Below are 16,834 nucleotides of genomic sequence, written 5' to 3'. Positions count from 1 at the left end.
ATGGTGTTACAGTGCCGCCCCCCCCCCCCCCCCCCCCCTTTCTGTCTTCTCAAACCCCAGCTGGTCGAGGCGGATGGCCATCCTTCCTGAGTCTGGTTCTGCCAGAGGTTTCTTCCTGTTAAAAGGGAGTCGTTTCTCTCCACAGTCGCCTCAGGCACGCTCAGGCCGGGAGATTGGACCGAAAAACAAAAAGTTTTCAGTGCAATCTGTTGGTTTTCTTAGCTAGGAAATTGTTTTTGAATTGGCTCTATATGAACGAATTGGATTATTTTATGAATTATGATTATTATTAATTAATTGAATTCCAATTGGCTTGAATTGGACTAACTATCTAAGTGCCTTGAGATGACATTTGTTGTATTTGGCGCTATATAAATAAAAATGAATTGAATTGAATTGAATAAGATTTTCACATCTAAGCAACAGTGCAATTGACAATAAAAAGTCATTTCACAAACAAAAACTTCTGATACAGAAGACAAATTTAAACAAACATCAAAACACCTGCTGCTATTATAAATACCATAATATTTCAATAGTTTAATTCTAATACACATATAGTAATATAAAATATAATATAATAATTTAATATAATTTAAATATGTATGTATATATTTGTATATATAAGCTTGTGTCTAGGCTTGTATCTTGGAGCTAGAACCCTTTAAAAAGTATAGTTTTGCTAAGCCTTTTTCGGCTGTTGCCACTGTAATTTCAGTGTACTGAGTTTGGCTATGTGGTGCAGTCTGAGTTTGTGAAATGTGGACACAACCAATGACAACAGTGAAAAGTGGTGGTTGTGTATACCAAACTGTGTGTAATTACTGACAAACAAGCAACGGTAGATTACACATATACCCTATATATTTCTCGCCAATATTATCCTCTGTTGACGAACGATATATTAACGTTAGGCTTTGCTCTCCATGTCCATTTCACGTTTCACGTTAGTCTGATTCTAGTGGCACCTAACTGTTATTAGCTCTCAACATAATACATACTTTATGAAACATAACATACTTTTATAATGGCAAAATAGGAATACAAACAATTGTTCAGTCTTACTTGTGAAAGGTAATTCCTCGCGATCTTGATTCTAGCGTTCTGATGGTAGAGCATCCCCATGCTGAGCAGGACGTACAGTCATGTGAAAAAATTAGGACACTCTATGAAAACCTGTATATTCTTTAACATATTTGGACATGTGGATATTTAATATTAAATTTAACAGTACTGAGATATCCAAGTAATATGACTAAACAATTAAAAATTAAGAAACGCCTTTTTACAACTTTATGTAAAATGTAATTAAAAAAGAATGCAATTTCTGGTGAGGAATAAATTAGGACACCCCTATATATTGGGAAACTTAAAATAGTTAAGATCACACACAGGTGTATCATATAAGGTGCACATGATCAGAACATCGTTACCCAGCATGTTGAATGAGGCTTACCCTATTTAAACCTCAGAAATTTAGTTTGGTGTGTCCCTTACTGTTGAAGTAAGAGTGAGCACCATGGTGAGATCCAAAGAGCTGCCTGACACCCTCAGAAAGAAGATTGTGGCTGCTTATGAGTCTGGAAAGGGATTTAAAAAGATCTCCAAAGATTTTAACATCAGTCATTCCACCATCCAGAAAATTGTTTACAAGTGGAGGACATTCAAAACAACTGTGACCATGCCCAGGTCTGCCCGTCCAAGCAAGTTCACCCCCAGAGCAGACCGTAAGATGCTAAAAGAAGTCATGAAAAATCCTAAAATTTCATCACAGAACCTACAGCAGGCTTTAGCTACTGTTGATGTGAAAGTGCATGACTCAACTCTCAGAAAGAGACTACACAAGTTTAATTTTCATGGGAGGTGTGCAGGGAGGAAACCTTTGCTCTCTAAGAAAAACATTAAGGCCAGACTGAAGTTTGCCAGAGAGAATGCAGACAAAGACCTGGGCCCTCATTTATCATTAGTGCGTAGAATCCCCTCTAAATCCTGTCGTATGAGTGAAATTTAGAATGTGCCCAAGTACAAAAAAATCGGCATTCATCAAACGTTCTTACACAGGTCGTATGCACACCGGTAGGTAATCTGCAATGATAAATACCACACCTGCCAGTTCACCTTGCGCGGGCACGATCAGACTAATTTGCATCATGGAACGCCCCCAATTAACCATATATGGCACCAACATTCCCTTTAAAAGCCACCGGAACTTGCTTGCTTGCTTGCTTGCGCTTGACTCAGAGCGTGGATCTCGAAAACACATGAGAAGCTATACAGAATCATACGCGGCGGACAGCACAGCTTTATGCCAATTACGCACACAGGCTCCACACCTCCACACACGCATCGCGTCTGCAATCATAACTCATTAGGGGAAATCACATTTTGCCAATATTTTAGAGACCCCCCAACATTTCCCAAATCATGTTTTCGGGGGGTCTCGTGTCAGTTTTAGGGGGTCTCGGATCCCCCGAGTCCCCCCGTAGTTCGAACACTGACCATACATATAACCAATGTTGCAAACATGCTGCGCAACACTCACCAGTAAGCCATCCATCTTCAACAGCTCCTTCTTGTAAACGAAGGCCCACGGAGCTGTTCTGCAAAATAAAGGAATCGTGCGTCCCCCCTGGCCATCGGGCAACGACATTGAGAAGCAGCATATAACTGTCGCATATAAGCTGTACATTAATGGAGTGCTTCCCCTTCCTATTCACGAAGTTGTATTCGTGCTGTGATGGTGCTTTTAGTGCGACGTGAGTGCAGTCTATTGCTCCTATGACGTTGGGGAACTGTGCGATACCATAAAACCCTCGCTTAATGTCTGCCTGGCGTGGACCCCCATAAGGGAATCGAATGTAAGTCGGTGCCAAAGAAATAATCGCATCCAACACTGTGGGCAGAATTCGGCTCATGGACGGCTGAGAAATGCCGCATCTATCTCCTACTTCGCGCTGAAACGTACCTGTAGCCAAAAAGCCCAGAGTGGACAGCACCTGTATATGCACAGGTATGGCTTGCGTGCGCTTAGTTTCTCGCTCGAGAAATGGCCCCAATTCACGGCAGAGGTCGAGCAATATATGTTTTGGAAATCTGAACCAGATGAGTCTAAAGTTGAATTATTTGGACACCAGAAAACAAGACATGTCTGGCGTAAACCAAATACAGCATTCCAAGAAAAGAACCTCATACCAACTGTGAAGCATGGAGGTGGAAGTGTCATGGTTTGGGGATGCTTTGCTGCAGCGGGACCAGGCCAGCTCACCATCATAGAATCCATTATGAATTCTGCTGTGTATCAGAGGGTGCTTGAGGAACATGTGAAACCATCTGTAAAAAAATTAAAGCTGAAGCAGAACTGGACCCTGCAACATGACAATGACCCAAAACATACCAGTAAATCCACCAAGGACTGGCTAAAAACTAAAAAGTGGAGAGTCCTGGAATGGCCAAGTCAAAGTCCAGATCTTAATCCAATTGAGATGCTGTGGAATGCTCTAGAAAAACTACGTTCAAGTATTTAAAACATTACAACAATACATGCCCAGTAATATTGTTGTAATGTTTTAAATACTTGAACGCAGTTTTTCTAGAGAAGATTAATTGTTTTGTATATGTGATTATCGTCCATCGACTCTTTTGGGCTTTCACATGCGCGAGCGTACAAATAACCGGTGAGTTACATGCTGTTTATAAAGTTGTTTTGTAACGTCCCCATGCCAGTAATGTGAGAACCATGCATATGGTTTTGATGGTAAGGCTTGTGACTTTATTGTCAGATGGTTTATAAAGTTGTGTGACGTTTCTGCAGTGTGCAAGTTGTTGTTTTAGGTGGAAGGGTTAGCACTTGCCCCTAGCCACTACGTATTAGCCTCGCATGACAGGCTGCGCAAACAGCGCTATCTCCACACAGGGAGCGCCGATTTGCACCTGTCTGTGTCCTACTATCAGTATTTGACAACCTCTAGCAATGGGATTGCGCTTCAAATGCCCCGGAGTTTTCCTTTAATAAACATCTGTGAAAAGAACCGGAGTCTCGCATCCAATCAATGGGCGGCATATTGGCAGTGTTTACAGATGACTTTGGTTCTGTCGACTCCGCCGAAGAACTTTAAAATGAAAATGGCCGAGTAAAAGTTCTGTACCCTTCTCCATGTTTGATGGATCTGCCAATTACTTTCTTTTCCGGTTCCACAGCAGACAGCAACAGACTTTTACAAAATAAAAACCTGTGAGCAACAGACTTTTACAATAATAAAATAAAAAATAAAACCAGCGTTAATGCGCAATAAAATATTCATCAGCGTTAAATAATTAACAAGTTAACGCGATAATAACGAGTTAACTTGCCCAGCCCTAATTTATACATTTTGGATCTTTATTAAAAACAGCTTTTAGAACCTGCAGTAGGTCTACCACCAAATAAAACACAACAATGAATGAATGAGAGGAATTTTGGCATTTTGTATTTGTGAACTGGTGTTGAGTCATTATTCGTAGCCACAGATCAAAACTAGAATGTATGAGCTGGTAAAACATTATTATCAGCCTTAGCTCCCTCTTCCTTCACCGTACTGTGATGATAAGAGGATGAAGAGAGCTGTTGTATGTCCATGTGACTGACTATGCCGTTGCCAACTCCTCAGGCGTCTGGTGAAGACCATAATAATGGGTCAGGTCCTGTCCCTGCTGATCTGCGGGACCGCAGTGAGTTGTCAGTACCTGACAGATGCAAAGGTGGAGACCCCCATGCTGCAGAGCTTCCTCAACTACGCCCTGCTGCTGCTGATCTACACCACAATCCTCAGTACCCGCAAAGGTCAGACCACCACTCACTCACTCAAGTAATGTGTCGCTCTTATTGATTCCAGTGGGTCCTCATTTTTTAAACGTCTTTCCACCTGCACTGTAGCCTGGGAATTCCCATGCTGCTTTGTGCGCGATTTCATTCACACTGCAAAGGCAGCCTGGAAACCACCGCCCTTATTTTTGCCTGAGTTAGGGAACCAATCACAGAACGGGGGGGGGGGGGGGCTGCAAGACGATGACGACGTCTATCCGCGACACCGAAGCTTGTAGAGTGTTAATCCAACATGGCAGCGGACACAACGTTACCGTTCGATGCAGCCTTAGAAAGTGTTTTAACCCATTTAGGCCTAAGACGCCTGGAAAAGAATGCCTGTAAAACCTATGGCCGATTTAAGAAAGACCCCCTAAAACCTGAAGTTTTTCTGGAAATTCAGCAATTGTGTCAACGCCTACTAAATGATTGATTTCTCAGCCTCTGTAGCAGATAGAAACAAAATTCAAAAAGTATTTGAGAGCTTACACCTGTGGCTTTCTTTGGAAATTGAGTTTATTTACATACACCTTCACGAAAATAGAAAATGTAAAAAGTAAAGTGCAGGAACAGCACTATTTTCAATAAAAAAACCAGTTTTAAAATCAAATAAAAAGTCAAGTGTAGGAACAGCGCTATTTTCAATTAGAAAACAGTAATAAAATAAAATAAAATTTAATTTTATATTTAAATTATTTATTTATCTATTTATTTTATCGCCAGTCTCTTCGTACTGGCAGCACAAGGAGCCCATACACATTCCAATAAACGTTTTCATCTCCGGCACAGTTACGTGTGACCACCTTGCCATCTTTGCTCGAGCTGGAGTCTGAAGTACCTGCTCACTGTATCTATTCGTCTCGGAAACGAGATGCGCCCAAAGCTCCTCAGTAAAAATTTGATTAAATGCCTGCAACGGTGTGGTATCTGCAGGTAAACCGACTTTCACCCCTGGTGTGCGGTTGAAATCTCTCCGTCGATTACGGTGGTAATTGTCAGTCTTCCACTCACATTCAAACCCTTCAAAATCATCCTCAAACATATGTGCTAGCCATAAATCTGCATCAATTGGGTCAGCACGTTCTTCAGCATCATCAAAGCCAAGAAACTCCTCACAATCGCTACCGTCTGAAATATCTTCCCACTGAAAGTCCTCCATGCTTGTTCGATGAAACTTAACTTTTTTTTTTTTTTTTTCGATGTAACTTAACTTCAAAACAATGACACAAGGAACATGACGACACTCTCACATGTCTATTATAATGCATTTAATTGGCGCAGAGGTCAATAATTGGTGCAAAACAACCTTATACAGGAAAAAGACGTGTACACTTTCCCGGCCTTAAAGGTAGAATAACGCAACAGCGCCCCCGGCTTTAAAGGTAGAAATGCGGCAATGCTTTCCCGGCCTCAATGGGTTAAAGGAGAACTGCCGTATTTTCAACATTAAGCCTCTTTTATGAGTCGTCTGCATTGTTTTAGAACCCCCCGCACCGCTTTTTTGAATTTTACTGCTGTCTCCGGTATTTGCCTAATTTTGATTCATCTCAACCTGCTTCAGAATGGAAAGTCATGTGCATGTCCTAAAAGGTCCGTAAAAGCACCATAAACGTCCGTTTTCAAAATCATCAACTCACCGTGGTTACTGGTGTGCACTGGTAATCCATATCAAATTTCGTTGCGAAAAGTTGCTTCTGTCGTGTTTTATTTGGCAGCTCGTGAATGCTCGAACTATTTTCTTAGCAGTGGCGGAGTAATATCAACGAACATCCAGTACAAAATGTCAAATAAAACACGACAGAAGCAACTTTTCGCAACGAAATTTGATATGGATTACCAGTGCACACCAGTAACCACTCCGGTGAGTTGATGATTTTGAAAACGGACGTTTATGGTGCTTTTACTGACCTTTTAGGACATGCACATGACTTTCCATTCTGAAGAAGGTTGAGATGAATCAAAATTAGGCAAATTCCGGAGACAGCAGTAAAATTAAAAAAAGCGGTGAGGGGGGGTTCTAAAACATTGCAGATGACTCATAAAAGAGGCTTATTGTTGAAAATACCGCAGTTCCCCTTTAAGTAGCTTAGAACGCAAGTTTACTTTTAAAAAAGCAACGTTTGGCGTTGAAAGATTTAATTGCCAAGAAGGATGTATTTCCTCGTCGAATTTCTGTCGCTCTACATACGTCATCTGGTATAAGTGATACAATTGGCTATGAATCGCGCGCAAAGCAGCATGGGAAGAACCAGATGCCATTTGATAGACATTCGTAGCTCCCAATAAACGGCTCTAGGCATTCGTAAACCACGCCTCAAATACGAGAAAATGCACACCTAGTTCCCAGACCACCATCTCATCGAGATGTGGACGCGTCAGCCAGGCTACCTGCACTGTGAAAATTAAGGTAAATTAGTTTCCCATATCTTATAAGTTTAAACACTTAAATCACTGTACAAGTTTAATTATAGAATCATATACTTGCTTTAGGGGGGATATTATTGCTTTGATATCCACACTGTCAGTTAATTTATGACAGCATCATGACAGACTCTGGAAGGTCTACTTTTTTACCTGCAGTAAAAAAACAACTGTAAACAGAAAACTGACACATGAACTCTTCTGGTTTACACACAGCAGATAAATGGACATATTAGCATTCATTAAATGTCTTCTTTCAGCTCTATTTTGCAGCAGCAAATCTCTAACTTTGTTTTTATGTTGCTTGATGGTAACAGTGCTTTTTGGAGGAATGTAAAACAATTAGCTGCTGCATGTATAAGAGCATTTAATCCCATGATGTCTACTCATCTAGTCTGTTTGTCAAATTATCTGTGAATTTGATCATTTTTGCAACACAAGTTTCTGCAAAGTGTAGCTTTTGTAAGTGACCCCCATGGCCCTCTTCTGAAAAATATTTGCTCAGATGAAAGAGGGCAAGTTTATTAGTAAAGCTGGGCATACACTGTGCGATTTTTGACCCGATGTCGACAAGATTTTCACTCGTGCGACTATTTTGGAGATCGGGCCGAGTTTTGGCTCAATCGTGCGTCTCGCATCGTGTAGTATACATGGGGTAACTAACGACAAACGATTAAGCCCTCCCGACCACCTCCCGATCAGTCGGATGAAAATCAAACTTGTTTGAAATCCTGGTCGCCCCTCGTGAGGCTCTCGCACAGTTGAAGCAGTTGCACGAGCCGATTTACCTCATCCTGTCACACTACGCATGCGCGAACATAGATACGGAAGAGAAAATTGTCAAATTGTCATTCTCTCCCACTTCTGGCTTCTTCTTCTTGCAATTTCGGACAGTCCGACCGAGTCCGACGTGTCGTGTAGTGTGAGCAGCCAGATCGCATCAGACCATCGGATCGTACAGTGTGAGAACAGGAATCGTGAGCTGCGACGTTTTAACCCTTGCGATTCACTCGTACAGTATGAGCAGCAGCTGAATACCGCGATTGAAAAAAATCGCACAGTGTATGCCCAGCTTAAGACAACTGACAACTGCAAGGTGATGGAAAGGCAAGAAGGTATAGAAACAAATGGAACAGAAAAACACAAATATTTGAAGCAGTTAAAATTTTAGAAAGAGTACCGTTTAGAAGCGACTTCTCTAGTTTTTGAAGTACTGGCTATTTTGTCTCCACAGGTGACGGTAACATCCTACAGATTCTAAAAACCAAGTGGTGGAAGTATCTGGTGATGGGTCTGGCAGATGTGGAGGCTAACTATGCAGTTGTGAAGGCTTATCAGTTCACCAACCTGACGAGTATCCAGGTACAGGAAAACTGTGGAGGTTGTAATAACTTCAGTATTGTGTTGCTATGGCAGTTTTATATACCACGTTTATCTGAAATTGAGAAAAATAAATTGTAATGGTAATGGTTTTCATTGATATCACAGTATATGGAAGACCACATAAAAAGTGACTGCCTAATGTGAAAGACATGTATATACAAGCTTTTTGTTGATTAAACTTGTATATATACTTATTGAAGGGAAACCGTCTTTTCAAATGACACCACCTGCACCCAGCTGGAGCATAAATGCTCGATCAAAACATGAAGCTGCTAAAACAGGATCTCATCATCCTGGCTTGTTTTATGTGACGAAATGTCTCTCCTCACTTTTATACACCGCTATATCTGCATTTCTGTGTGTTCCAGCTGCTGGACTGCTTTGTAATCCCAGTGCTGATGCTGCTCTCCTGGCTCTTCCTGAAGACGCGATACAGGCTTGTCCATTTTGTTGCTGTGACAGTGTGCTTGTTGGGGGTGGGGGCCATGGTGGGAGCCGACATTCTGGCCGGGAGAGTTCAGGGATCGAGTAAGGATAATTTTTGTCTTTTTATCTGTAACCTTCACCCCAGTTTAACCACAGAAAAAAAAAAAACATACTACCTATTGTTAGCACAAATACAAAATCAGATGTCAAGGTTTGCTTGAAAGGTCACAAGACCACAGTTACTTTAAATTTCAGCTTCTAGGAATGATTATTTAACTCACATTTTTCCTTTTAAAAGTCTCTGTCTTCTTGACAACCATGCACACTTTCTGGGTGAAGAAAGCCAACTGGAAATATAGATATCTTGTTTGTTTTTGTTTTTTTATTCACATTTCCTCTCTTTGTACAACATTGTGCCTCTGAAAGGGCTGTCAAAGATGCAGACAGCATCGAGGTTAAGGTTCCGACAGGTGGACTACAATAGGGAGTCATAGAAGGTGCATTCTGACATCAAGTATGAGGAGCCCTCAGACCAGGCTGACAGGAGTGCAGTAGTCCACTGTATAGCAAAGTCGAGGAGTTATTTTGATTTGTGGGAAACCCATCTTGCAATAGCCACAATGTCACACTAAGCCTAAACACAGGCAAAGATCGGCTGTGTCGTATGGGGGACACAACGACCGGCCTGAACGTCCATAAACACCAATGTGCCTCAGAAAACCCCTCATTGGAGCTCAGTGAACAATGGGCCTCATGCAACAACCGTTTGTACACACAGATTTGTTCTTAAGTCGTGCGTACAAGTGGTTTAAGAAAATTTGCGCATTCACCAATCTTTTCGTATTTTATGTTTTCTTTCAGGTACGAACAGAATTTACGAGTGATCCAGACCTGTTGTAGGAGTTTCGTAGATTTGTCAGCAGTTATTCGAATCAAGTTTGCTTGACTAATGGATTGTATATTATATTACTTTGAAGCAAACATAAATAAATATATACATTATACCCCATAATGATGCTGACATTATTCTGTTTGACTTTAATTATGCACTAATTGAAGGTTAATTTGACTCTGTATATAAAAGTCAATGGGAAGCGTAACCAGTGGCTGACTTGCTACTTTTGGATGCCTTAGCGCATGTGTGCTCCGAGACCATGTTGACAAACAAATGGCTGACATCGCGATTTAGATTGCCAAGGACTGTGCTGCTGCAAATATGCAGCTTTCTAAAGCCACAACTCCAGAGAGAAAGAGGCCGATCAAACCCAATTCCACCACACGCCCAGGTCCTCACCACCCTTGGATTTTGGCCACTGGAACCTTTCAGAGCGAGATTGGAGACAGATCGGGGTCGTCCCAGTCCTCTGTGAGTCGTGCGCTGCGCTTTACGCAGGTCGTTTACACACTTTTTCCGAAGTTAAGAACGTTTGTTGAATCTGACGTGGCATGTTCCTACGAGACCTTCGTACGAAAAAAGTAAGAGAAATTTAGAATAAAAATACAAAAAAGTTCTTGCATGAGGCCCAATGTTGGAGGTTGGATGGTCAGTTCTAAGAGGCAGAGGCCATCTGTCCTTACACTGTTCTAAACCGGGAGATCCTCAGCATGATATATCCAGGATTCAACAAGCAGGTTTTGCCTCTTGATGTCTTGTGTCATGGCTTAATACTGTTGCTGGATTCCCATTTGTATGAACTCCTCTGTCTCTGTGCAGCCAGTGATGTGGTGTTGGGCGATGGTTTAGTCCTGCTCAGTGCCGCCCTCTACGCTGTATCCAACATGTGCCAGGAGCACACGGTGAAGAACCTGAGCCGAGTTGAGTTTCTAGGCATGATGGGCCTCTTCGGGACTGTTATTAGTGGTATACAACTGTAAGTTATGATTTATATTCCTTGTATACTCTGGTGCTTTTGTTCTATTGTTTGTTGCACCAGTGACAGAGTTACAAACCACCATAGCCATGTGTTCAAAGGTGTGTAAAGCAGTGGCGGCTGCTGGAAAGAAACAACTAAAAGTATGAGTGAAACTCTGACAGCACTTTCACAGACAACCAGTCTCTTTCATATCCGCTTTGGGACTGAAGTTCCAGCGTACTTCTCCCCGCTTAAAAGTTCGGCTGCCACATGATGGACAAACACTAACTCCAATCATCACGACACAGCCCCTCATATTGACACGCCCACGTCTAATCTACCCCCAGAGACGCCGGGCAGCCTCGGAAGTGATGAGTTTTTGTCGATTTAGCCAATGATGACCTAGAAGAATTGTAGAAAAAAACTTGACTCTCCCGCCCCCTCCTGAAGCCGGGCAGCCCTCGGCTCGGAAGCCTGGCTGTTAGTGGCGGCTTCATAACATGATTTCCTCAGTGAACGGCGGCGATTTCAGAACAAATCACTTCATTAAGCTACAGGACAGCATGTTGTAGTTATGAAAGTAAATGCAGTATTGGGTATCTCTTCTGTTTTGTGAATCACTGTTTTATCGTCAATTTAACATTGAAGATGTAGCAATTTCGCCAGAGAATGGGAGAGGCTGTCCGGCTTCCCGTGTTGTTTCTGAATAGCCGCGGCTGGTGTAAAGTAATAAAAAGAAGTGACAAAAGCAGTGGGTAGTACGTCACCTTCCATCGTTGGTGTGTTCTGAGCTTTTCTCCAACATATGAGCTACACAAGGAACTCAGAACGAGCATGATACAGTGATAACCACTGTAAGCGACAGATCAAACCAGGGGTATTCAACTAAAATTTAAAGAGGTCCAGTTAGAGAAAAATTCTTGAAGCAAAGGTCCGGAAGATCATAATGTCTAACTATTTAGTGTGATATATATTTAAGTTTAGTGTGATATATATTTAAGTAGCCAAGTAGTTGTATCAACATCTGCATGTAATCAATACCTGACGGTTAAATCAAATGAATTCAGTACAATTCAAAAACTTTTTGACAATATTTATTGTCACGTAACATAGAACTGAACATGTATGTATGACTGCAGATAATGGCCCTGTCACACTGTTGCGTATGGCACTAGCGTATGCCAGCGTATGAAAATTATCACTCATACGCTGGTATACGCTGACATACGCTAGGAGAACGTTAGGCATAGGTTGTATACGTTTCAAGCACGCTGGCATACGTTGGCATACGCTGAGGCAGAAATAAATTTTTGAACATGCTCAAAACTTTTGTGCGTATGGTTAATACGCTAAGCATACGCTGAATACGCTAGAGGTACGATATAGGTATGTTACTGATAGGTCGAGAACGCTGGACATAAGTTGCCATATGTTGGCATGAAGGTGTACCATACAGCTAGCGTATTTATAGCCTCTGCCCGTCTGCCGCCTCCATCTCCGCCAGACGGGCGGAGATGGAGGCGGCAACTGACATATCTGAGGCAACCGACGATTCACGGGAGCGGTCAGGAGGAGGAGTTGGGGATCTTGATCGCTCAGAAGCATGTAACTCATCAGCCGCAGGTGCATCAGGCATTTCAGCAGGTTTGGGTGAGAATGATTCTTGTGTTTTTTTTTGCCTTTTCCTCGACCTCGGCCCAGGGCCCGGGCAAACGACGATTGCTTCTTGGGAGGCATGATCGAGATGAATGTCTCGAGAGATGTTGATAGCGCGTCGTCTACTGCAATAATGGAGCAATATGGAAAGGCTGCTGATATAGGCGCGTTGAAATGTACGCTGGGCATGCGCAGTTCATATGCTACTCATACGCTAGTCATATGCAGAGTACGCTGGTTATACGTTGTTCATACGCTGACATACGCTGTCAATACGCTGACCATAAGCTACTCATACGCTACTCATAGGTTCAATACGGTAAGTATACGCACAATTCTTTATTTTCAAGGACTTTTCGTGCGTATGAAAATTATATTATTAATTTTCATACGCAACTCATACGCTTCTCTCATACGCAACAGTGTGACAGGGCCATAAGTATAATGTTCTCGATCATAGCAGGGGCTCCAGCTGTGGTTATTGAAACCACTTGTTTTGGCTCTATTCCTCTCTTTGTTAACATCTCCTTTATGGCCAGGTAGATGTCTTCTCCTCTTGTACTGGTCTGAAGGGGAGTGACACCTAACAGGTCTTCACAGAACGCTTTCTGGACTGGTCATATTGGGCTCTGAGACAACTTATTTTCTGTGATCTCACTTCAGATTTGAGTGGGTATGTTTGTTCAAAACCTTTATGTTTTGTCTCATAATGGCGTTTCACATTGGCACTTTTTATAAGTGCCACAGTCTCTGAACATATGAGACACACTGCTTTAATGCTCCCAATGGGAAGTATGAATAGAAACGAGTCTGTCCATTCCGGATTAAATGCTCTATTTTCGCTGTCCACTTTTCTTTTTTTGGAGAGCGCCATTTGTTACTTAATTTTCTCTACCTTTCTCTGGCTCCGTCGTCCGTTCCTCTCCCTTTCTCCATCTCACTCCTGTTTCTCAACTTTCTTCAAGTCAGTCGTCTGTATATCTCCCTTTGTTTTCTCTAACTGTATGCTATCTATCGTCTTTTCATGTGTAACTTGACTCAAACTCTTTTCTGTCTGCACTGTAGGTTCGCAATGTTTACCGCCTGTAATGACTTGATTGGCTGAGTAGTATCACGTGGGATTGGTCTGTGCGTTTCCACACCAGCTAAACTGCTACCGTAAAGACTACAAAAGCTGCGCCGGTTAAAATGGAAGCGCTCCGTCAGGTTTTATCATAACCTTCTGTTTTTGGCCGGTTAGGTCCGGGTCCGTATGGGACGGCTTTGCGGTCCGGACCCGGACCGCGGTCCGCCAGTTGGTGACCTCTGGATTAAACTATCAAAAGCTTTCAACGTAGCCTCTAACGTAGCCTGGTTTCATTACTTAATGTAAGCAACCACAGCACTGACAGATATTACAGTAAAATTAAATTGAAGTTAACAGTTTATGTGTCTTGTGAAAAAATGACAAGTTGGTATTAAAAATAAATAGATGGAACTCAAACTCATGTACACATTCACAATGTATTCACATATTTGAATGATTATCCTTTTTTTGATCAATCCTTTTCTGCGCTTGTGGTCAATGCTGAAATGACAACCTTGTCCTGCAAGTTGTTCTGCTTTCCAACATTTCGAAAGATTTTTTATCGTCATATACAGGTAATAGTGTGACATATTTACCGGGAATGAAACTCTTGGACTTTGAATATTAGAAATAAAATTAAAAAAATAGAGAATTGAAATGTCAAATTGAAAATAGAAGTGAAATATATATATACACAGAAGTAGAGGTAGAAGTGCATCTGCTTTTGTAGAAAAGTCAAAGCAGCAAAAAAAAAGTTTTGGGCCCAAAAAAGTTCTGGGACCAAATTCCAGTTGTTTCTTAGAGTTGCAGCAATCCATTTGGTTCTTTTCTCTTCTCTTTACTTTTTGTTAGTTTGTAAAAAAGATAACTCCGACATTTTGCTGAATTTGTTTCTATTCAGTTGTACAACAGCCTCATCAACCTCATTTCAGACATTTTTTTTGTTTTTGTCAGACAGTCTGCAGTCAGTAAGTATGGTGTGTTTTTGCTGTTCTGTGCACGTAACCTGAGCACCAAGATCTTTGAATGATGTCACATCTACGCCAGTGAAAAATTCTGTGAAACTCCTAGACACTGACAGCCTTTTCACACACATGCACACGAAAAAAAATAAAACAAAAGCGTGACATCTGCGGTGTAAAATTTGTCAGTTATTTTCTGAGGAGATAAGATGCTTTTAATAATATCTTACAAGAGAGAACAACACAGTACAAAGTACAGAACTGCTCTGACCACTGGGGCAAAAACAATTAGGTTCTAATGCAAATTGTTGCGTCATCGCTCCTTGGATATAGTTGAGCGTTCTTATCCACCTTTCCTTTCTAGCTACAGCCAAGGTTACACTGGCACAGCTCCAAGTACCATCTTCCCTACCTATCCTCCTTAAAATGCAGTTTTATCATATAACGAGCACACGATGCCCTCAAGAGGAAAGAGAAAAACAGGTTGGTATCTTGCAGGAGGTCATCTACAGGTTATACACAGTAATACAATGCATAGAAGAATTAATTTTCCATTACACATCTTAAAAACTTTTTGGAAATATTGTTTATCAATGCTAATGGTTATCAAATAAGTATGTGTCCTTATAGAACACTAACCCTTATGACCAAGTGAAAAGCTCTTCCTACTTTTCAGTTAATTTCTTTGCATGTTTAACCAACCAAATTGGTTGTTCTAGAAGTCTTGATTAAAGTAGTCAGTCAGTAATGAAATTCAAGCAGGACATAAAACTGGTGTTTTTTGCAGTGCTGTTCTGGAAACACATGCAGTAGCAGCCATAACGTGGAGTCTTTACATATGTAAGTCAACAATGCACTCACAGTTGCTGAAATATATTTGATTGTTCTGTCGCTTTACGTTCATCCATTGTGCTCTTCAGCCATGCTGTTTGCAGGCTACGCCTTGTGTATGTTCGCGTTGTACAGCTTCATGCCTGTTGTGGTGAAGATGACCAGTGCTACAGCGGTCAACCTCTCACTGCTCACTGCAGACCTCTTCAGCCTCTTCTGTGGCCTCTTCCTCTTTCATTACAAGGTGGGTAGCGCACTTGTCTTCCCAAAAGTGTGTGGGTGGGTGACCAACGGCACTCACCTCTGAATTGAACAGTCAATTAACACCCTGTTAGTTTGTAGAATCTTTCATTTCTTTAAAATGATCTGTGTGCTGTGTGTGCGCAATTTTCAGGAAGTTGATGACTGCTGGAAATATTTAAATGACCAGTTAATTCATGAAAGAAGTGTTTAGAAAACCAAATTTATTTAAATTATAAAATGTGTTCCTAATAATGGACTATAGCACTGTGGTAGAAAATGGCACATACATGGTGCCCTTTCCTCTGCAGTTCTATCATTAGACTGGTTTAAGTGGAACTTGTGACAAAAAAAATATTTTCTTAAACATGTGAATAACATTCTGTCCTGCATCTCATCCTCAGTTTTCCGCCCTGTACATCATCTCCTTTGTTGTCATCACTGTGGGTTTTGTCATTTTCAACGGTATCCCAACATACTTGGCTTTGCCTGACGACCCCGCTGAGGAGTCCGTTGACCACAGGACTGAGAGCTCCTCAGACCGCCTGCTGGGCCCACACAGAGACGCTCAGAGCACTGAGGCAGTCACAGCTGTCTCTGCACTGTGACCAAAGAGGGATGTGTTTCCCCATTAATGGTCACTTTTTACTTTGTACTGTTACTGAAGTTCGTATCAAGAAAAGCCCAAACAAACTTATTGGCACAATTATTGTTACGTTTGTACTTGTAAGATATTTCTTTATAATCACATGTCATCAGATACTAGATGTCAGCTTTATGAAAATAATTGTTTATTGTTCCAAACTGGTCAACGATCCGAACCCCTCTTTTCTTTTAAAAAAAAAAAAAAAAAGAAAGAAAAAGAAATTAAATCTGACATGGTTTACAGCGCTCATTTGCTCTGTCATTCTGCTATAAACTGAACTATATGGGTTTTTTAAAATTATTTTTGTCATAAAGAAATCACCAGTTACATTTAATTTTATTTTATTTTATTTTATTTTGCCTCAGTTGTTGCTAAAATTTTCATATGGTGGTGATAGTTGACTGAACATTGGAAATCAAGTGGGATTGCCTTCTATTGCCAAAAATGAAGTATGTTTGCATGCAGCAGGAGTTTTACTTTTTACTATTAAATTTGTTGTTGTTTTTTACT

At 41.3% G+C, this 16,834-nt stretch overlaps 1 protein-coding gene across 1 annotated transcript in view; it reads left to right on the top strand.

The window, feature by feature from the left end:
• Positions 1 to 16,832, top strand: part of slc35f2 (solute carrier family 35 member F2) — a 28,015-nt gene extending 11,183 nt beyond the window's left edge. Inside the window, exons 3-9 of the mRNA XM_075486917.1 lie at positions 4,647 to 4,819; positions 8,496 to 8,623; positions 9,013 to 9,172; positions 10,785 to 10,941; positions 15,395 to 15,447; positions 15,528 to 15,682; positions 16,083 to 16,832. Of these exons, the coding sequence (XP_075343032.1) occupies positions 4,647 to 4,819; positions 8,496 to 8,623; positions 9,013 to 9,172; positions 10,785 to 10,941; positions 15,395 to 15,447; positions 15,528 to 15,682; positions 16,083 to 16,286 (1,030 nt within the window). The 3' untranslated portion in view covers positions 16,287 to 16,832. The remainder of the gene's footprint in view (positions 1 to 4,646; positions 4,820 to 8,495; positions 8,624 to 9,012; positions 9,173 to 10,784; positions 10,942 to 15,394; positions 15,448 to 15,527; positions 15,683 to 16,082) is intronic.
• The last annotated feature ends 2 nt before the right edge of the window (positions 16,833 to 16,834 follow it).

Source organism: Odontesthes bonariensis, chromosome 16, assembly GCF_027942865.1.
Source record: "Odontesthes bonariensis isolate fOdoBon6 chromosome 16, fOdoBon6.hap1, whole genome shotgun sequence".
Taxonomy (NCBI): domain Eukaryota; kingdom Metazoa; phylum Chordata; class Actinopteri; order Atheriniformes; family Atherinopsidae; genus Odontesthes; species Odontesthes bonariensis.
The sequence above is the reverse complement of the archived record's forward strand: the minus strand, read 5'-3'. Positions and strand labels throughout refer to the sequence as shown.